The sequence below is a fragment of the Pyrgilauda ruficollis genome, unplaced genomic scaffold (assembly GCF_017590135.1).
Source record: "Pyrgilauda ruficollis isolate IOZ18807 unplaced genomic scaffold, ASM1759013v1 scaffold251, whole genome shotgun sequence".
Lineage (NCBI taxonomy): Eukaryota > Metazoa > Chordata > Aves > Passeriformes > Passeridae > Pyrgilauda > Pyrgilauda ruficollis.
Window position 1 is genome coordinate 381995 of NW_024523834.1, and position 20741 is coordinate 402735.

General features: G+C 58.6%; 3 protein-coding genes across 11 annotated transcripts; 1 reads left to right on the forward strand and 2 right to left on the reverse strand.

The window, feature by feature from the left end:
- Positions 1-3914: 3914 nt before the first annotated feature.
- On the reverse strand, positions 3915-7306 carry LOC121355523 (serine/arginine repetitive matrix protein 1-like). Of its 8 annotated transcripts, none has more exons than XM_041471006.1 (9): positions 6425-7306; positions 6235-6309; positions 6042-6119; positions 5288-5370; positions 5047-5097; positions 4932-4967; positions 4780-4824; positions 4471-4614; positions 3915-4384 (listed from the first exon to the last, which is right to left on the reverse strand). In XM_041471006.1, exons 1-9 carry the CDS (start codon positions 7261-7263, stop codon positions 4047-4049), a joined length of 1689 nt encoding a protein of 562 aa, XP_041326940.1. In that variant the 5' UTR covers positions 7264-7306; the 3' UTR covers positions 3915-4046. The 8 variants fall into 8 exon arrangements, with proteins under 8 accessions (XP_041326940.1, XP_041326941.1, XP_041326939.1 ...); XM_041471007.1 differs by having other exon boundaries at positions 4501-4614; positions 5047-5100; XM_041471005.1 differs by having other exon boundaries at positions 5047-5100.
- A 1181-nt stretch (positions 7307-8487) lies between these two features.
- On the forward strand, positions 8488-11856 carry LOC121355525 (killer cell lectin-like receptor subfamily G member 1). 2 transcript variants are annotated; one of them, XM_041471013.1, is made up of 6 exons: positions 8489-8808; positions 9238-9348; positions 9838-9921; positions 10548-10696; positions 10942-11045; positions 11517-11856. In XM_041471013.1, the coding sequence occupies exons 1-6, from the start codon at positions 8760-8762 to the stop codon at positions 11710-11712; spliced, it is 693 nt and encodes a 230-aa protein (XP_041326947.1). In that variant the 5' UTR covers positions 8489-8759; the 3' UTR covers positions 11713-11856. The 2 variants fall into 2 exon arrangements, with proteins under 2 accessions (XP_041326949.1, XP_041326947.1); XM_041471015.1 differs by lacking the exon at positions 9238-9348 and having other exon boundaries at positions 8488-8808.
- A 4475-nt stretch (positions 11857-16331) lies between these two features.
- Positions 16332-19310, reverse strand: LOC121355519 (B-cell differentiation antigen CD72-like). Its single transcript, XM_041471001.1, has 6 exons — positions 19179-19310; positions 18805-18906; positions 17443-17757; positions 17167-17315; positions 16872-16966; positions 16332-16541 (listed from the first exon to the last, which is right to left on the reverse strand). The coding sequence occupies exons 1-6, from the start codon at positions 19303-19305 to the stop codon at positions 16394-16396; spliced, it is 936 nt and encodes a 311-aa protein (XP_041326935.1). The 5' UTR covers positions 19306-19310; the 3' UTR covers positions 16332-16393.
- Positions 19311-20741: the final 1431 nt, after the last annotated feature.

A 20741-nucleotide genomic window follows, 5' to 3' on the forward strand; every position in this document is an offset into this window, starting at 1 on the left:
TCACACCCACCATGCTAAACCTCTCCCTCAATATTTGGAGATTAACAGGAGGAGGCTCAAGATCCTTGTCCTGTTCCTAATGCCAATACCTCGTGCTTTTGCTGTGGCCAGGCACTTTATCAGGGTGGCCATTGGAGCTGGGCTGCAGGGTGAGCTGTGGCCAGGAGTTCTGTGTACCCCTCACCAGGTCACCCCAGGCCTTGGGGCACTCTTTGGGACAGGAAAGAGAAGGAGTGGCTGATGCAGTGGGGAAGACACAGGACTGAACGTTCAACTTTTAGCAGCCCAAAGCTGCTGTCAGGGCAGTCATCTGGGTCTCACTGGCTGTACCCCAGGTTTGTGAGATGGGACTGGGCTCAAGTGTGCACAGAGCATCACCTCCAGGTTACAGCGTGTTGGCTGGGAGTGAGGTGCAGGGGCAAAGAGCTTGCTGCCACTGGCAGGTAACAACTTTATTATTCCAATTCTTCTAGACCTTGAACATATGCCCTGGACATGGGGCAGGCCATGCAGGAGGGAGAGGATCAGGAGAGTGGTACAGTTTTGACTTGCTCCAGAATGGGTTAAAAACAAGGAAAAATCCTCCCCCCAAGCCTCCACTACCGCGGGATCTATCCTGGCTGCCCTGGCAGTTGGCTGTTTTGTTTCAGCTGCCCTGTTGCAAGCTGCTGTGTGTGACAGAGGCAGAAGGAGTTGGATGCCCAGAGCAGCATCCTCAAGGTCCTTGGGCCACTAAACAGCAACACTGAAATCCTGATGAGACATGCTGGTGCTTTCACTTGTATTTCTAGCCTGGAGAAGATCTTGCGTGCCTCAGAAGCGGCCCACCCTTTTTCCCTGTGTTCTCCTGGCTGTCACCGCAGCCCTGCAAGTGCAGACACATCACATGTGCCTGGAGGGGGAGGGTCTCACCAGGCAGGGCTTGTGATGGAGACCCCCGGGAAAGGCGATGGCTGTGTCGATCTCAGACCCTTCCACACTTGCATCCCCTTGTGCCAGCCCGACACGCTCGCCGGAACTGCAAGCTGCAGTTCCCAGGACTCGGGGCTCGCTGGCAAGAGACTGGGGTCCAGCCCTGCCCCACCGCTCTGGCACCGCCCTGAGCCCCAGCTGGAGAGGAGCCTGGGGCATGGGATGCTTTGCGGGCAGAGGCTGGAGCACAGGGCGCCGTGCGAGTGCCACAGCCCGGGCCTGGCAGGACACCCGCGCTTTTCCAGCAGGCGGCGGGCAGTGGGGCAGAGCCCGCAGGGGCGAGGCGGCGGGCCAGCCCTCGGCGCGGGGACACCGTGCGGGGGCGGCCATGCCCCAGCCCCTCGGGCCGGGCCGGGGTCCGCGCCCCCGCAGGGCCCGGGGCTGCCCCGACCCCCGAACGGGGATGCCCGCCGTGACGTCATGGAGCCCCGCCTTCGCCCCGCCCCGGGCTCGTTACGACCTCTGCCATTGGGTGGCGTGCGCTGTCAGACCCGCCCACCCTCTCCTTTCTCAGTTCTTATTGGCCGCTGAGCTGTCACTCCAGCCAGGCCGCGCCTCGCACGGGCGTGGAGCCCGGAGACCGCGGTCGCTGCGGTCGCACTGCCCTCGGCTCCCCCTGCAGCGCCGGCACCCTGCCGTGCCACTCCCTGCACTTCCCTGCACCCCGGCACCCTCCCGTGCCACTCCCTGCACCTCCCTGCACCCCTGCGCCGCTCACTGCACCCCTGCACCTCCCACTACCCCCTTCAATGCACCCCTCAGTGCACCCCGGCACCCTCCCGTGCCACTCCCTGCACCTCCCTGCACCCCTGCGCCGCTCACTGCACCCCTGCACCCCACACTTCCCCCCCACTGCCCCCTTCAATGCACTCCTCGTTGCAGCCTCACTGCGCCCCTCATTGCACCCCGTTGCTCACCACTCCGTTGAAACCCCGGTTCCCAGCACCCCACATCGCTATGTCCCACTTGTACCTCCGGTGTTATCCCATGCACCTGCAGTCCCCAGGACACGCCGCATCCCCAGTCCTTGTTGCAGCACCACCCTCCTCAGCAGCCAGCCCCCTCCTGCACCCCGTCTCAGAGCACCCCTCACTGCCCTTCACCTCCTGAATGGAGAGGGGACAGCCCACCCCACTGCCCCAGCACCCCAGAGCTGAGGGATGGGTGCTGTGGTGCCCCAGGGCTGGAAGGAGCAGGTGTAGACTCAAGTGAGGAGCATGGCAAAATGGCAGGGAACAGGCCAGGCTGTTGGGGAGTGTGGTGGGATGAAGGGGATCACAGCAGGCTGACTGGGAGCACAACAGGCAACCAGCGGAATGATGGGGAACACAGCAAGGTCAGTGTGGAGCATGGACAACCACAGCCCAGCCACTGCAACTTCACCAGTGCAAGCAGCAGGGCTCAGGAAGGGAGATCCCACCTTCCTCTTCTCTTTGCCTGCCCTGACAGGCTCCAGGAAGGGAAATCCGAGGCAGAGGTGTTTGCAGGCAGTGGCCCCATCACTGTGAGGCTTGGGGCCAGGGTTGCTGGCCAGCAGCCAGGTGGTTTCTGCTCCTGCTTGGGAGCACAGAGGATGTTTTGTGTGCAGTGGTGGGAGCATCATGCCCACCAGGGCTGGCCCTGCCCCCAGCAGCCCCCACAGACCCCAGCTCCCTGCCCACTGCATCACGAGGCCTCTGTGCCTCTGTGGCATGCCTTTCTCTCCGACCCAGGGTGCACAGTGCTGGGGGTGTCACGGGCCTTTCCAGCACTACCTGCTCATGTTTCTCCCCTGCTAGATGATGTCTGGGCTGTGATGTTGTTGCTCACTGCTGCTGTGGTACCTGCTATCTCCCTGCCACTTTGCTGTTGGGCCCTGTGACTGTGCCCCTGGTCTCTCTCCACAGCTTGGCCACACGTGGGGTGCTCCAGCCAGTGGTGTGTGCACCTGGAGGATGTGGGGTGCCCCGGCAAGCTCCTGGAAGATGGTGGAGCAGACAACGGGCGAGGATGTGCAGTGGAAAGGGCAGGAGTTCATGGACATCTACTTGGAGAGCTACAGGGACACGTACTGCAACCTCACCCTGAAGATCATGCATGGCAGACAGGCAGTGATGAGCGGATCCATCACCCATACATCCTCAAGACGGGATAACAACTGCTTCAACACGACTGCCTGCCCACCTCCCTTGCTGGGCTTGATCATCTGGCATGGACTGGCCTCTACATGGTCTCCCTCCTCTTCTGGGAGAAGTGGCAGCTACCTGCCAGCCCTCCAGCACGTGGCATCTGGCATGGCGTGACCATTTTCATGATGTCTACACGATGTACCCTTCCTCTCCTTGGATGTGGCCAAGAGATTCTGGGGGCAGAGAGCACATTGCCCCGTGGAGGATGTGCACAAACTGGTGAATGTGGTGGGGTCCAGGTGACAGTCAGAGGTCCCTTCTCTAGGCACGTGCCATGGTACGTCTGCAGCTACTGCTACCTGATATCCATGTACTGAAGCAGGAGGATCCCTCCCGGAGCAGGAGGGCCTCACCAGAGCGTGTGGCAAGCCCATAGTACCGGCTGTGAAAGCCCCAGATTGTCCCCTGGAAGAAACCTGCCAAGGACCTGGACACTAAGGGACCGTGGCTGCTGCACATGCTGCTTCCCCAGCACAGCATCACCCACCCCAGCCTCTTCCCTCGGAGAAGGATGCATCCTGGGCTTCCTGGCCTCCCCTCCTGGCAGTGGCCCTGCTCTGCTCCACAGACAGCAGCACATCTCCCAGGAAGGCGTGATGCCCACCCCAGGCACTGCTGTAAAGGGCAGAAGAAATACATCTGCCCCGTGCTGTGTGGGTTGGGAGTTTCTCTGAGTCTGTAAATAGCTGAGTTCCCCTCATGCTCATCTCGAAAGTGAGAAGGGGAACATTCCCCAGAGAGGGGGAAAGAACTGGTCAGTTGCCATTGCTGGTAGAAAAGCTATTTTTAATTTTATTAAAATGTCTCTCTAGTATAAACTTTCAAAATATCTGGAACCTCTGATATAAAGATTTGTGCCATGGCTCGGTAACAAAGCTGTTGCTCCTGGGGTCAGTGATGGGGCACTCAGGGGGGGATGCACCTGGCATCAGGGGACATCTGAGGCTCCTCTTTGTGATCTGGGGAAGTGTGGGGAGCACCAGGGGAGCAGGGCACTCCAGAGCCACGTTCAAAAAGGGGCACGTGGGGGACATAGTGGCCAATGGGGCCAGGATGGGTCTGTGGCCGGAGCAGGAGTTGGTGCAGGGTCTCGCCCACCTGCACGAGGCTGTGGGAGAGGAGGTGGAGGTGGGAGACGGTGTCACTGGCCAGGCTCTCCAGTAGAGCCTGCTGCTGCCGGGATGTCTGCAGGATCTGCACCAGCAGCTGCTGGACATTCTGGAGCAAGCCTGCCACGCCAGACCCTGCAGTGAGAGAGGGGTCAGTGGCACATCACCACAGCCCCGAGAGCTCCCTGTGAGGCTGCTGTGAAGCTGCAGGGAGCACCCACCATGCAGGCTTGTGTCTGATGCATCTTCACCTGCTGCTGGCTGTTCACTCATGGCTGCTGTCCCGTGGGAGCCTGTGGCTGCAGCAGCCAGCGGCAGCACTCGGTTTCCTCTTCCCATCCCCAGGGACGTCTCACCAGGAAAGCCTGCCACGAAAGCTTGGCATGGAGCAAACAACAAGAGTGATGGAGACACCCAAGCCCCAAATTTAGCCTGACTACGACACAGAGGCCTGGGAAGGCACTGCCTCACTGCCTCCCAGAGCCTGTCCCCTGGAGCACGAGGACTTGCTCAAAGCTGCAAACACTTACTGGCCTTTCCTTCAGCTCCTTCCTGCTTCAGGTCAGTGTGACAGCCTGGAAGGAGAGCAGACATGGCCTGTGAGCTGCAGCCACAGCCTGTTAGCTGCAGCCACCTCTTGCCCCAGGACACACAAGCATGGTAGCTGGGGCATGGTACTCACCCAGTTGGGAGAGGGGAGAGAAGCAGCAACCGGTGTCTGCAACGAGAACCATATCAGACCCTGCTTGTGGGGCTGAGGGGGTTTACTGGGCTGAGCAGGGCAAGGAAAGCCTTACGTGGCATGGCAGGGGGTGTGGGAGGCACTCCAGCAATGTGTTCCCCACCAGCTGCTGGGAGAAAGCAGAGAGGAGAGATACGCCTTCTGAAGGGACCTGCTGGTGGATCACCACCAGCCTGGGGCCTGCCCGGCTTGCCCCGGCCAGCCCCTCAGCCTGACATGCCCTAGCCACAGCTCCAGAGCGCCCTGCAGGGCCCCGAAGCACCTCAGAGCTAGGTACAAAAGCAGGAGTCACTCACCCACCACTGCAATGCAGCCACCTCTGGGCTGGAAGGCAGCAGCGGCGGAGCAGCGCGCAGCAACGCTACACAACAGACTAGGACTGGAAGAGAAGGAGAATCCCACATCCACTTGAAACTGCAGGGGGAATTTGGGGAGACAGAAGGTAGTTACCCAGTGTGGGAAGATGGCTGGGGCGCCCAAACAAACCAGACTCAGGGATGTATCCTGCATCACCTCAGTGCCAAATCCCCAGGAGTGAGAACAGTGAGGGGTCTGCAGATTACATATGTGGGTGGGCTGAAGGGCAGGGGAGCTGCAGGCAGCTCTGTCCTTACACACAGCCCAAACTCATCTGAAGCTTTATGGTGTTACTGTGCCAATGAGGAGCCAGGAGCTGCTGAAGGAATGGAGTCACATGCCCTGCAATGCCACCAGCCATGAGATCCCTGTGCTGTATCAGGGCCACTGCCCCTTCCAGACCTCTTGCCTCATGATCTGCCACAGGGCAGCCAGCAGCCGTGCCATGCCCTCAGGCTGGGACCCCCTCCTGCCCTATCCCAGCCACCCCCATCCCCACATGCTCTGGGGCTGGTTTGGAGCCAAAGCCTGTGGAGACAGAAGTCCAAACACATCCATCATTGACCATCCCCGCTGAGGGGCATGTGATGGATCCCGTGATCCTCTCAGCCTCCCATTCCCATCATGCTGGCATGGGCTTGGGCTGGAGGCATGGCCACGCAGCTCGGTGCAGCAGGGCAGCTCAGTACTTACGACTCTCTGGCTCGTCCTTCGCACACTGCAGCACCGGTGACAGCAGCGTCCTGGGGGCGTCCCCGCCAACGCCGTGCTCTGCAGAAGGAGGTGAAGGGGTGCAGAAAGGAGCTTCAGTAACTGGAGCAACAGGGGTGTCCACCACCTCGCAGCCAGGACAAGCCCCACTCCAGCTGCCTGAGCCCACGGGTACCTGGTGGCTCTGGTGAGGATGGAGAGCGTGTGGCAAGGGCTGACCTGCGCCTTCTGGAGGGCAGCTTCACCACGTCTAGGGGAAGAGAAAGACCATCAACAGACCCTGGGTGTCCACGCAGCACCGGTGCTCCACCAGCACCCCACGTCCAGCCACCCTGCTAAGCCCACAAGCCAGACCCGGCACCCACCTGGCATCCTCCGCTCGCCAAAGACGGGCCGCCCGGCCGCCTTCCAGATGCTCTTCATGGCTCGGTAGTGCGGCGGCAGCCGGGGCGAGTGGTGTCCTGCCCTGCGGCGCGTCTCCCGCTCCGAGTGGAAAGCCTGCTTGAGCGCCTTCCACTTGGAGCGGCACTGGGCCACGCTGCGCCCGTAGCCGGCCGCCGCCAGACCCCGGGAGATCTCCCGCCAGAGCGCCTCGTTGGGTCGCGACGTGGAGGCCATGAGCAGCGCGGCCTCCCCCGAGCCCCCCACCAGCGACAGCAGGCTGCTGACCTCCGCCTGCGTCCAGGCTCGCCCGCGGGGCATGCTGCCGGCCCGAGGCGGGGGTGCCCGGGATGGCTCGGGCCGGGGCCGGCGGCGGGGCTCGGCCGGGCGCTCCCGAGGGCGCACCGGGAGGATGCCCCGCCGGGAGGCGCTCCGGGAACCGCGCAGGGAGCTGCACAGGGAACCGCCGGCAGCCGCCCCGGTGGCTGCCCCGGGACCCGCGCCGGTCACACCGGGAGCAGCGCCGGGAGCCGCACCGGGAGCCGCACCGACTGGCCTTGCGCCGCAGCGGGCGCCGCGCCGGGAGCTGCCGGGAGGCGCCCGGAGCCGCATGGAGCATGTGCAGCCCCGGGAGGAGCCGCTGGGAAACGTAGTCCGGGGAGAGATATCCTCCCGCAGCGAGAGCCGCCGCTCGGAGCGGGCTCGGTGCCGGCCCGCAGGCTCCCGGGCTCTCTGCCGCTCCCCCGAACGAGGGCTCGGCAGGGGTGGCCATCTCGGCATCACGGAGGCTGAGGCAGGGGAAGGAGCACCCCAACCCTCCCATTTCCCAGGGCTGAGATGCAGCTGCAGCCCCATGCAAAAAAAAAAAAAAAAAAAAAAACCAAAAAAAAAAAAAACAAAAAAAACCAAAAAAACAAAAACAAAAAAAAAAACCACGGGGTGTTTTGCTTTAAGCAAACACCCCGTGGCCTTGCTCCTTGGAGAGAGGCGCAAGGGAATGTGTCCTGTGCCCCAAGGATACCCAGCCTTCCCTTGCAGTCCCTAGCCCAGATCAGACCGAGAGAGCCACGCTTGTTCAACCTGGAGAAGAGAAGGTTCTGGGGAGACCTTAAGCAGCTTTACAATAGCAGAAGGACTAAAGAGAGATGGAGTGGGACATTTTGCAAGGGTGTGTAATGATAGGAGAAGGAGGAATGGCTTCAGACTGTCAGGGGGCAGGTTTAGCTTAGATATTCATCACATAATCACAGAATTTCCTGAGATGGAGGGGACACGCTGGGATCATCAAACTCCAACTCTTTGCACAGGACACCCCCAACAATCCCCCTGTGTGCCAGAGAACATTGTCCAAATACTTCCTGAACTCTGTCGGATTTGGTGCTGTGATCACTTCCCTGGGAAGCCTTTCCAGAGCCCAACCACCCTCTGGGTGAGAAACCTTTCCCTAATATAATAATAACAATAATAACAATAATAACAATAACAACAAAAACAAAAACAACAAAACAACAACAACAATAATAATAGTAATAATAATAGTTGTAGTAGTAGTAGTTGTAGTAGTAGTAGTAATAATTATAATAATAATAATAATAATAATAATAATAACATAATATAAACCTTTCCCTAATATAATGATAATAATAACCTAAACCCTTCCTGGCACCTGTCACTGGTCACCAGAAAGAAGAGATCAGTGTCTGCCCCTCTGCTTCCTCTTGTAGACTGTGATGAGGTCTCCCCGCAGTCTTCTTTTCTCCAGGCTTGAACAAACAAAGTGACCTCAGCTGCTTCCCATATGACTTTTCTTGCTTTAGGAAGAAACTATGGTGAAAGTTGTGAGGCACTGGCAGAGGTTATCCAGGGAAGGGTGGTTCTCCATCCCTGGAAGTGTTCAAAGTCAGGTTGGATGGGGCTCTGAACACCCTGGTCTAGTGGAGGGTATCTATCCCTGTCCTTGGCAGGGGACTCGGGACGAGATGACCTTTCAGGTCCTTCACAACTCCATGACGTGGCTGCCTAGCCCAGCCCTGGCTGCCTGTCTGAGCCAGCAGCCATTCCCACTGCCTGCAGCCCCACAGCCAGGAGCGTGCACTTCTCTCCTGCTGGGATGCCGGGAGGCTGGCCTCAACAGGGCTGCCCCTCGCCCCAAGTGTCTGGCAGCCCCACCAGCCCCCCGGGTTTTGTGCCAGGTGGTGCCTCTGGGGACCCCACCAGGAAGTGACACTTTCCATTTTGCATCACACCCGTCTGCGAGGCTGGGCTGGGAAAGGGCTGTCGCTGCCCCTGTGGGCTGCAGAGCAGGAGACCAAGGAAGGCATGGAAGAGGGTGTCATGTATGCCGACCTGCGCTTTCCCCCCACACCAGGTAATGGCTCCCCAACTCTCTCAGTAGGTTCCCTGCCCTCCTGCAGCCCCTTGCCTTCCCCAGAAGTGTCCTCCCAGTCCCGCTCCCCCTACTCACTCTTTTTGGGTGTCCTCTCTCAAACAGCTCTTCTCCAGCACTGTTGCAGACTGCCTGGTCTTGGGGTGGGGGGCAGGAGGGGCTCAAAGGCAGGGGATGTCCACTGCACCCCCATGCCACAGCACAGACACTTTTCCTCTCCTCTCCCCACCAAGCATTTCGTGCAGGAAGATAATTTCTAGGACAATTGAGCTGCTGCAAACAGGTTCTTCCCCACTTTTCCAGGCTCCCCCACTGCCTCCTGGCATCCCACCTGGGATTCACAGACATTTCCTGGCTTAAGGTTCCCCACTGCTCCCTCCAAACTCTCCCTTTGTTAACTCCTTTTCTCAGCTCCTCAGCAGCCAGTGCGCCTGCCCTGGCTCTGGGCAGCCCTCAGCCTGGGTCTCCTCTCCCTGGCGCTCCTACTGGCACAAATCATCCTTGTCAGCCTGAGTTTCCACTGTAAGTACCAGCCATCTCTGCAGAGGGGGTCCTGGGGTCAGGGCTGGCACCATAGCACTTGTGTACTAACAGACTGAGCTGTAGCTTCCCCATGGGACTGGGCGCTTCTGCCTGGGGCTGAAGGCATGGTGGGTTCTGGGGCAAGCAGGAAAATTGGTGAGGCAGACACCACCTACGTGGCTGGAAAAGGAAGCTGGGGCGACAGCGTGGGCTTGGGGAAAACCACTCCATCAGGTGGCAATGAAAGAAAGGCGTGAGGGAGGGCACTGATGCTGACACTGAAAGACAGCAGCGCCTTCCCTGAAAGCCTGTTGCATGGAGGGCTCCCAAGCAGTGCAAAATCTGCAAGGACCTTGGCAGGCTTGGTGTACCTAAAGCAGGGGACACCTCACCCACAGCCATGAGGCTGTCCTGTGGGAGAGGACACTGGGTGCTGCTGGAAGCAGGAGCCCAGGGTTGCTAGGACACACCTGTGCTCTTCTGCTGTAGATCTAGTGCAACAACAAACAAGCTGCACAGATGGCCTCTGGAAAATAGAGGAGAGCCCCAGCTATGGGAGACAGACACAGGAAGGTAAGAGAGCCTGGTGGGCTCCTGGGTAAGGTTTGGAGAGGGCTTACTGCTGCTTTCAAGCATCAGGATTTGTCCCTAGTCAAGGATGTTTCCCTGAGCTCTACCCCTACATATTCCTTCATCTTTACTGTCCGTCCCTCAGCTTTTGGTGTGGAGAGCTGCCCCAGCACTGCTGAACAGGCTGAACTGCTGAGACCCCTTTAGAAGAGATGACCCCAGACAGCTCAGTGTTACCTGGGCACATCACCAGCACCAGGCTCATGGATGCCACCAGCATCCCTGTGCCAGATGACAACAGCTTCTGGTGCAGCTGAAACCTTATCTGAGTCCCCAGCACTTTGTCAGCTGTGTTTGTATCACCTCCCCAAACCTGCAGCTCCCTGCCCTACTCAGTGTCAGCATGTTCCTGTAACTAACTCCTATTCCCAGGGCTCTGGGACTGGAAAGTTGGAGCTGGGCTCACATAGGAGGGCGAATGCAGAGTGGTCTCTGTGGGGCAGACATACGAACAGATGGGTTAGTCGGTGCCCTGGCTGCCTGCTGTCACTCTCCTGGTCCCTTGGGCTGGGGGCTGGTGGCAGCCCTGGCCAGCTGCCCCATCCCACTGCTGTGTTTCTGGTGTGCAGGGCAATGCCAGTTTTGCCCGGTCGGCTGGCTCTGGGACGCGGGGCAGTGCTACTACTTCTCCTCTGCCAAAAAGAACTGGGAGCAGAGCAGAGAGGACTGCTGCTCCAGAGGGGCACAGCTGGTCACCATCCAAGCCAACACCACCCTGGTGAGTGCACACCACCAACTCCCTGTGAGCACTGGGCTGTCCTGGTGGCCACCCCACGGTCCCTCAGCAGTCACCCTCACACAGCATTGTCTCAGCTTCCCGCCCATGTGCCCAAAGCCTAGCAAAGCCTCCAGGCAGGAGGCAGCTGGCAGTGCTGTGCCCATACAGCACAGCCCCCATCACTAACCGTGTGGCTGGGCTGGGTGTCCCCCCAGGAGGCTCATGTGGGTCCTCTCCTGTGCTAGGCTTTCCTGGTGCGCACAGCTAACATGGATGCCTTTCACGTGGGGCTGAAGCAGGACGGCTTTAGGTCTGAGTGGAAGTGGCTGGACGGCACCACACTGGAATGGTGAGGCTATCAGCTTGTTCCCAGCTAGGTGTGCTGAAGGTCCATCATCAGGGCTCGGGGTGGTGATGGGGACAGGCATGCGGGGATGTGACCCATTTTTGGCTACCTCTTTTCTTCCCAGGAAGAAGGGCATTTTAGGGAAGGGGCATTTTTAGCAGGGGACTGGCCCTGGTGCCCACACTCTGCCTGGTTGAGGGACTGCAGGGGATTCTGCAAAAGCAGGATCCCAGTTTGGTCAGTGCTGAGCCCTGCTAGGATTGACCTGGGGGTGCTTTGAGAGTGATGGGTTAGGGGTATCAGGGCATGTGGCCGAAGTGGGAGGAGGCTGACAGGAGACTGTTCTCCATGGGGAGGGTGAACTTTGCCCCCACAGCACCCCTGTGCAGTGCCTGATCCCTGGCTGCGGAGCTGCTGATGGGACAGTCTCAGTTCTTCCTGCCCATCCATCTCAGCCCACTCTCTCCCTTGCAGGACCTTCCCAGTCCAGCGCTACACCAGATCTTTCCAGGCCTGTGGCAGGGTGTCAGGCTTGGGACTTTTCGGTGGTGCCTGCACAGAAGCCCTCAGATGGGTCTGCAAGCAGAGTGCAGCCACCGTGCAGTGGCTCCAGTCCTCGTCTCCTGCCTTCCTCTGGGGAAACACCACCTACAGCTGTGTGAGGCCCTGATGGCCATGGTGACACCCAGCCTGTGCCACCACCCTGTTCCCTGCCTGGCCCCAGTGCATGGGCATTCCCAGGCTCCGCTGCCTCCTGGCCCTCTTTACCCTCCAGAACTCTGCACTTTGCCAATAAATTTTGACAGTAACTGCAGCGGGATTTGGGATGTGGGGGTAGGATGGAGGTGCACCCTCCAGCTTTTAGACTCAGTGGCATCACTTACAAGTGGGAAATTGCATCCTGTGGCCAGGAGCCAGCATTGAGCCAGCAGGAATCCAGGCATCCCCACGGTCCAACTGCAGTGTTCAGCTGCAGCTCCTGTGCAGGCTGGCACAGGTCCCATGGAAGCTCTGGGCTTTCTGATTGTGGTGGTTGCCTGGGGCTTTTTCTTCTTGGGTTGTGCTGCTGGGGAGTGACCCTTTGCCTCTGCAGTCCCACGGAGGATTTGGGCTGGGCAGAAGCTGGTTTCCTGGTGCCTGCCCAGTCTGAAGAGGCTCCAGCAAACATCCTCGCCTTGTTTTGAGGCTGGGTTCTGTGTGAGAGCCTAAAAGGCCTGCTAGGGCTTGATTTGGAGTTGTTTGGTCCCAGAGGCTGTTCTGGTTTCGGTATAGACCACTGGGTTGCTCCAGCAGCCTGCAGCTCTGGCACAGACCTTGCTGGGACTCCCTCCCTTGCAAAAGATCAAGTCCCCCAGCCAGTGCAGCCTGTCAGCCTGAGCAGGACTGGGAGGAGGAAGGTGATGCATGGAGCAGGGTATCCCTGCTGTGGCCTGCACCCAGGGGCTTGGGCTCTTCACAACCTGGGGACCTGAACACAGAAGATGCTGAGCAGGAGGGAGCTCATTCGCACCCCACCCCCTAAAAGGAGAACATATGCAGGAAAAAACCCACTTTTTGCAAATAAAGCAACTACTTCTGCTTTTCTGCATATGAAGATGTGTCTCCACACAGTATGGTCTTAGCCACACTCTGCCACCGGACCACAATGGAGAAGGACAGGGCTGGGTTCCTTCCTGGACTGCTGCTGCTGAGCCACCTGCATGGCCCGGAGTGGGGCCTACGCTGGCCTGCAGTTTGCTGAGGCCCCTGCTCGCTGCTCCCCTGTGCCCTGCAGACCCCAGTGAGGATGACATTGCCTACAAGGACCTGCTGCTGGGGCTGGTGCTGACAGTGGCCAGCCTGGGTTCACTGCCACAGGGATACCGCAGCACAGGGTGAGCGCTGGGCGATGGCGGCGGGACCATGCCCGTGGGCACTCATCTTGTCACAGGTTTCCCATGGAAGAGTCTCAGATGTCTCATTCCAAAAAGCCATTTATTCACAGCACAGTAACACAGAAACAGCTCGAGATGGTTCCTCTGAGGAGGGATTCCCAGCAAAGGAACACCTGGGCTTTTATCCCCTCAATGTCTGCTTGTGCTCAAGCCTTGCTCCTCCTTGTCTTCTCCTGCCCCCTCTCTGTGTCCATCTACCTTGCTTTTGTCCTCCCTCCTTCATTATACAAAAGGTCAGCAGTTCCTAGCTCCTGCTGTGTCTCTCTGTCTGTCTGGCACCACTCATCCTCCTGCCCTTTGCTATCCCAAAGGTTGGCAGTTCACAGCTCTTGCCGCGGGCTCCCACCCCAAGCTCAATCTGCTTTTCCATCTGCATCTGCAGCCGTGCCTTGCAAGCCCAGCTGCCTGGAGCAGAGGTGTTCCTCAACAAGGGGACGTCTGTGCCAGCCTTCCAGCCCACCTCTGCTGCTTTCCACGGGGGTGGTTTGGTGAAGGTAGGTTAAGATAATGTCATTGCTGTCCCTTTGAGCACTCTCTTAGTTTTCCTGGCTGCCCTTTGCCTCTGCCACTATTTGCTGCTGGCTCCTGTTTTGCCCTTTCTTATTCCTACATCACCTGTCCGGAGCTGAGCTTTGTTGTCCAGCCTTGATACCAGGAAGAAGATGTAGCACACCTCCTGGGCATGTGACCATCCAGAGCATGGGATGGGGAAAGCCAGGCAGGATTGGCCAAGGGCAGGCGATGCCTGTCTGACCTGCCTGCTGCTGTGGCAACAATGGGCTGTGCATAAGGGGAGAGCAACGGGGGACATTACAATGAACATTTCAGGTCTGGGACTTGGTTCTCTATGGTCTCCTCACTGGCAAAGTGGGGATATATGAGGTCAGGAGAGGAGGAGAAGAGTGTGGTGGAAAACCTGAATGGTGTGAGGGCTGCAGTGGGTGTCAGTAATGCCCTTGTTCTCCTGGCAGTTGCTGAAGGCTTGATCCTGGGGTTTGTGCTCCTTGGAGCCTTCATCAGTGCACTGGATGATGGGTAGGGGGTGGCCTCAGGCAACTGGGGGGCAATACCAAACCAGTAATGTGTATACTGGAGGGCAGGACTGGGGTACAGAGAGGCCTGGAGAAATGGTTTGATAGGAGCCTGCTGATACTGGAGTGGGTAAAAGTGCAAATCCTGCAGCTGGGAAGAAAGGAAAAGCCACATATCAAGAGGGCAAGTAAGCAGCCATGCTGAACCAGCCTAGGGAAACCATGGACCAGAGGCTGGGTGGGGTCTGCAGCGTGTCCTCGCAGTGGAAACTGCGACACTGTGGGCAGTGGAGGCCGGAGATCAGGGCTTTAGGAGCAGGGAGGACATCTGGACTCTCCAGGACAAGCCAGACACAGCAAGTCTTTGAGACTGTAGGGGACCTGCAATCCTGTCCCAGCCTTGCCATGCCATTGGGCTGGCTCCACCAGCCTCCTTCTATGGAAGCTCTCCAGGAGCTGCCCTCTCAGTCTGAAGCCATTTCCTCTTGTGCTTTTGCTACAAGCCCTTGTGTAAAGTCTCTCTCCAGATTTCCTGCAGTGATTTTTGGTACTGGGAGGCCACAGTAAGTTTTCCCTGAAGCCTGCTCTTGTCCAGGCTGAACAATCCCAATTCTCTTCACAGCATATGTGCTCCATCCCTCTGATCATCTTGGTGGCCTCCTCTGGGCTCACTGCAGCAGGTCCCTGTCCCTCCCATGCTGGGAGCCCGGAGCTGGATGCAGTGCTCCAGGTGGGTCTCAGCAGAGCAGAGCAGAGGGGCAGAATCCCCTCCCTGCCCTGCTGCCCACGGGGCTCTGGATGCAGCCCAGGACACGTTTGGCTCTCTGGGCTGGCAGTGCCATGGCCGGGGCATGTGCAGCCTCTCACCCACAGCACCCCCAAGCCCTTCTGGGCAGGGCTGCTCTGGGGCTGTTCATGCCCAGCCTGGGCTGCGACCAGGGGCTGTCCCAGCCCAGGTGCAGCAGCAGCTCTTGGCCTTGTTAAACCTCATGGTGTCCCATGGGCCACTCCTGGAGCTTGTCTGGGTCCCTCTGGATGGCATCCTGTCCTTCAGGTGTGTCAGACCACCTCAGCTTGGTGTCACCTGCAAACTTGCTGAGGGTGCACTTGATCCCACTGTTCACATTGTTGACAAAATAACATTGGTCCCAAGGTGAATCCCTGAGGGCCAACATTATCACCAGAGGATAAGAGCCATTGACCACAATCTTCTGGATGGAGATGTCCAGCCTTACCCAAGGAACAGTTCACCCATTGAATCCACTTATCTCAGATTTAGAGGAGGGCTGTGTTGAAGGCTTTTCAGAAGTCCAGACAGATGACAGGTGTAGCCCTTCCCTTGTTCACGGATGCAATCTCTCCATTGTAGAAGGCCGCAGGCTTGGTTGGGCAGGAGCTGTGAAGCCGTGCTGGCTGTCTCAGGTCCAGCTTAGCAAACTGGCTGCCAAAACATTCCCTTCTCTGCAGAAACACTGACGGAGACAGGGAGGGTCACCCTGGGTCCTGGACTGGTGTCTCTTATCACCCTCCTTTGGCAGATAAGGTCCCACCACATTCTTAGGGATCTTTCCCCCTTCGTGGGAAGGGTGTCCCCTTTTCCCCATGCTCCCAAGCCTCCCTAGTGCTCCTTCCTCTCTCCCACTGTCTTATCCGTGCACCTCCAATTGTTCAGGACCACCCTCATTTGCAGTTCCACTGTGCTCCCTTTCCATGGTCTCATGATTCCCACATTCACCTCCCACAGTCTTAGGGCTCTTCATTGCCCTTGTTTTCCTCCCATGGTTTTAGAGTTTCCTCATTCATCCACCATGTTCTAAAAGCTCCCCAGCACTCCCCCATTTCCCATATGGTCTCTGGGCTTCCCAGTATTTCCTCATGCTGATGGCTCCACTGTCAGCAGCCTTTCCAGGTAGGACCCAGCCCAAAGCCCTGGGCAGGTGATGAAGGCAGAAGAAAGGGCAGGATGAGAGCTGTCAATGCTGAGAGAAGGGACAGGCTGTAAATCCACAGATCTCACCAAAATGGACAGGTTGAGGACATCAGTGTGTCATCCCTCAGGTCCAAAATTATCTGCAAATGGCAGATCCTGCACCCCTGGCACCTTGGGGTAGCAAAGAAGGTAAGAGCTGGGCTCTGCACTGGAGCTGCATTGGCCAGGGCACACAGGGACATGCAGTGGCACAGTACAAAGCAGTATGATATATGTTTGCATGAGTGTGGGAGAGGGGAATAAGGTCTCTTTTCCATAATCCTTGCTTTAAAATAGAGACACTTTTCCCCAGCAGTTTTGCAAGGCAATTGAGGCAAAGCGGGGACAGGGACAGGGTCTCAGGTGCACACCCAGGTCCTGTTCCTGAGTCCAGGGATGGAGTGGGGGTGGCAGCACTCAGTCCTTGGCCAGAAAAGGAGGTTGAGTCTCAGATGCTATGCTCAGCTTTGGGGATTTCTCGCAGATCCACGGGTTGGGACTGTCACACCGCTTATTCCACATTTCCCCATCAACTAGTGACCAGCAGTCTGGAATATGACGTTTCCTAGGAAAGAGGGCACATCTCAGGTCAGCAGTGACAACCTGTTCACCATGGACACCACTTCCCATAGATCCCGGTGCTGCTGGGGCAGGCAAGGCACCTGGCACAGGGATCAGCCTGAGGAAGTGTCACATTCCTCCTCCTGCTCTTATCCTCTGCCACTTGGACATTTGGCACTGCACCCCACAGCATGGCTCTACCCTCACCCCCTCCCTTGGGGCACTGCTCGTGGGAGTCCCTCAACCCTTTTATTGAGGGGTGTCGCAGGGTGAAACAGCACCTTTCTAGTATGGCAAAAGGGCAGGTGCTTGTGCCATGGACTCCTGGACTTACGAAGGATGTTTGCTGTCCTTCCACATAGATCTCCTTGCCACATAGAAAGGTCTTCCTCCAATCCAGTAGTGTGCCTTAGACGCCTGCACAAAATTCTAGGGGGGACAGAAGCTGTCAACCACCTGCTTTGTGACCAGCACTTGCCAGGTGCCCAGGAGCCCCAGGGCTGGCTGTGCTTCTCCTGTCAGACTGCCAGGATGTCACCCTGGCATGTCCACAGATACTGCTGCAGCTGGCCCCGTGGGGCTCTGCCCAGCACCACCCTCCTGGGGTACCACACCCCCCTGCTCTGTACCGGCACTGTCAGTGGTGTCCACTCATCCTGGACCAGCAGTCGAGCAGATCTCCCCTCACAGTCTTCCTGGCTCTGCTCCCAGGTCTTGTTTGTCGCCGAGATGTAGAGACACTTGCTCTTGAAGAGCACCCAGCCCCAGGGGCAGCATTCTGAAGGGAGGGGCACAACTCAGGTGCTCATCCTTCTATGGATGCTTGGGGAGCTCAGCCTGGCTGAGTTCAGCCCTGCATCTTGCAGCAGCAACATCAGCAGTGCCCCAAGCCCGTCACGCTCTACCTGTGTTCACGCAGGCACGCAGGCTGCTCACAGTTCTCTCGCTGGTGTTGAGCCTCCCCTGCACCTCCTGCATCTTCTCCTGCAACGCAGCCAGCTCCTGCTGGGTATGCCCCAGCTCAGCATTCCTGCTTTTCAGCTCCAGCTGGCTGACGTTGCCCTGGCGCCACGCTCGTTGCAGCTCTTCCCTGGCCCATGCCAGCTCCAGCTGTGCCTGCTCCAGGCTCTGCTCCTGCGCCCTCAGCTCCTGCGACAGGCGGCCCTGCTCGGCTCTGTGCTCACGGGAGGAGTCCTGCAGGCTGCGGGTGACCTGCCAGTCTGGGGACAGGGCAGGTGAGCTGGACTTGAGCATGGGACCCTGCCTGGGGCATGCCTCTTGCAAGGGAGAGTAGGATAAGAGTATCTGGCTGTGGGTGGAGATTGCCCTGGGGGTGCCAGTGGGAAGGGAATGGAAGCTCCAATGGTGGGAAGTGGAGGGGAGACATTGGAAGGCAGTGAGAGACAGTGGGAAGACAAGGAGAGTCAATGAGAAGGCTGTGGAAGGCAGTGGGAGGCAATGGGAAGGCAGTGGAAGGGAGTGGGAGGCAATGGGAAGGCAGTGGAAGGGAGTGGGAGGCAATGGGAAGCAATGGGAGGGTTTGGGGGGCAATGGGAAGCAATGGAAGACAGTTGGAAGAAAATGGGAAGGAAAAGGGAAGCAGTGGGAAGCAGTGGGCAGGCAGCATGAGGTAGTGGGAATAAAATGGAGAGGCAATGTGAGGCAGTGGGAGGAAGTGGAAGGAAGTGGGAGGAAATGTAAGACAGTGGGAAGTCAGTGGGAGGGAATGGGAGATAGTGATGGGAAGACAGGCAGAAGGATTAGGAGGCAATGGGAAGAAGTAGAAGGCAGTGGGAGGAAAAGGGAGGCAATGGTTGGCAATGGGGGTAAGTGGGAAGACAGTGGGAGGAAATGGGAGGCTGTGATAGAGAGTGGGAGGCAGTGGGAGGGATTGGGAAGCAGAGGAGGGCAGTGAGATGGCAGTGTCTGAGCAGAGAGAAGAGGGAAGCAGTGGGAGGGATTGGCAGGTAGTGGGAGCAGAGGAAAGACCATGGGAAGGGGTGGGAGACAGTGGGAAGGCAATGGAAGGCAGTGGAAAAGATGAGGGGAGACAAGGGGAGATAGTGGGAGGCAGTGGGAAAGGCAGGGGGAAAGGCAGGGGGAAAGGCAGTGGGAGGCAGCTCGTGGAGGCCATGCAAGAGCCCTGGACCCCAGCCCCAGGCACGCCTCCTCCCTTACAGCCCCCGCAGCCAGCCCCTCGCCCAGCCCGACGCCCGCTCCTGGTGCCGCCCTCCCGGCTGCCCCCACCCGCGGCAGCACCGACTCACGGCAAGCCCCCAGGGCCACGACGGCCACCAGCAGCAGCAGCAGCAGGAGCAGGGTGGCTACCAGCAGCGCCGTGGGGACGTGCCATCGCCGGCTCCAGCGCCCTGCAAGAGAGGCAGGCCGCAGGCATTACCCGGTGGGCATTATCCCTCGGGCATCACCCCGCGGGCATCACCCCGCGGGCATCACCCCGCGGGCATCACCCCGCGGGCATCACCCTTCGGGCATCACCCCGCAGGCATCACCCCGCGGGCATCACCCCGCGGGCATCACCCTTCGGGCATCACCCCGCGGGCATCACCCTTCGGGCATCACCCCGTGCTCCCCTGCCACCCCCTGCACCGGGCCCTCCCCGGCGGCTGCTGCCCGTTCCCACCTGGGCTGGGCGCGGCTGCCACCGGCCCCAGCGGCACGTTCTCGTACGGGCTGTCATCGTCGTCGGGCACGGTGGATGGGGGCCGCGCCGCGAACTTCAGGTCGGCGTAGACCACACTCTGGGCCATGCCCCGGGCGGCCCCGATGACCCTGCGGGCTCTGCTCCGCTTCAAAGGGAAAATGCAGCTGGTTTCTGCAGAAGCAGAAGTGTGGTGAGGTGCGACGGAGGGGGAAGTACGGCCGCGGCAGCAGCATCCTGCCATTGGCCAGGCACCACCATTTCGCTCCCCTCCACCCCCCGAAACTGCTCAGTGTCCCCTGGGATGGCATTGGGGTGGTGCAACTTGGGGCTGGAGCCTGGGACAGAGCTGTAGGGCTCAGCCTACAGAGAATTCATCTGATTTCCTAGGGCAGGGGAGAACAGGTCTGGCTTCCAGCTGGGAACAGGTAGCTCTGCTGCTGACTCCATCCAGGATGGAGGTTCCCTCTCCTTGGTGCTCTGCTCCAGGATCTGAGCATCACTGCCTTAATGCCTAAAAGAGACTTCCACATTGCAGCATGAGCTTTCACTTCTCCTCTCATCGTGGCCACATCTCTTTACTCTGCCACCAAATACACTATGGAAAACCACATCCCAGACCCCAAAGGGTCATGATAAATTGCCCCGTTGCTCTCCAGGCTAGTGCTTCCAAGCAGTAGGAGGTACACTGAGCAGTCACCCAGTAAATCCCACTGGCCTTTCCCCTGTGCATCCTCCCTGGGTCTGGGCCCCTGCATGCCCAGGCAGACATGCTCCGTTTTCTTCCAGGAGATTGAGTAGAGGCTGCCCAGCTTTTAGCTTTCTAAACTTCCTGTCCCCTTTGAAGGTGGCTTTGATTTTTGCCTTTCTCCACTGAGGAAGAACTTCCCTTGCTCTTGCACAGACGATGGACACTGTGCTCCACCAGCACCACTGTGCACCTCCAGTGCTGTCCCAGGGACTGGCTGTGTTCAGATGTGCCCATCTGACCATCTGGAAGACAGTGGGAGGCAATGGCAAGGCAGTGGAACAGAGTAGGAGGCAGTGGGAGGCAATGGGAAGCAGGGGGAAGCTTTGGAGCATTCCTTCTGAAACCTGCACTTCTCTGGATGCAGTTCAGCGGAGACCTGAGACACTGAGGGCCTGGAGGGAACAAGAAGGTGTTGTGAATTCTGGGATTATGCTCTTGGGAAGGGAAGGCAAAGGGGACATCACTGATTTTTGTAACTCTCTGGGGCTGTTTTGGAACAATGCCAAAGCTGGGGTCTTCTTTGGAGAGGACCAGGGAGGGGATGAGAGGTAGTGGAACAAAATACATCATGGGGAAATTCCCATTCTCAGAGGCTGGGAGGGGAAATCTCTCTCTGTGAAGATCTCCAGCCCTCCACAGAGCTGTCCACATGGCAATCTGCTCCTGTATTCAGGATTGCCCTGCTCTGCCCCGTAGTGCACAGATTTGGGTCCATCCTTTGCTGTGCCACTGCTGTGACAGCTGGCTGTGCTGCCCTCACCCTGCCCTGTGCCTAGGGGGACCATGAGCACTTC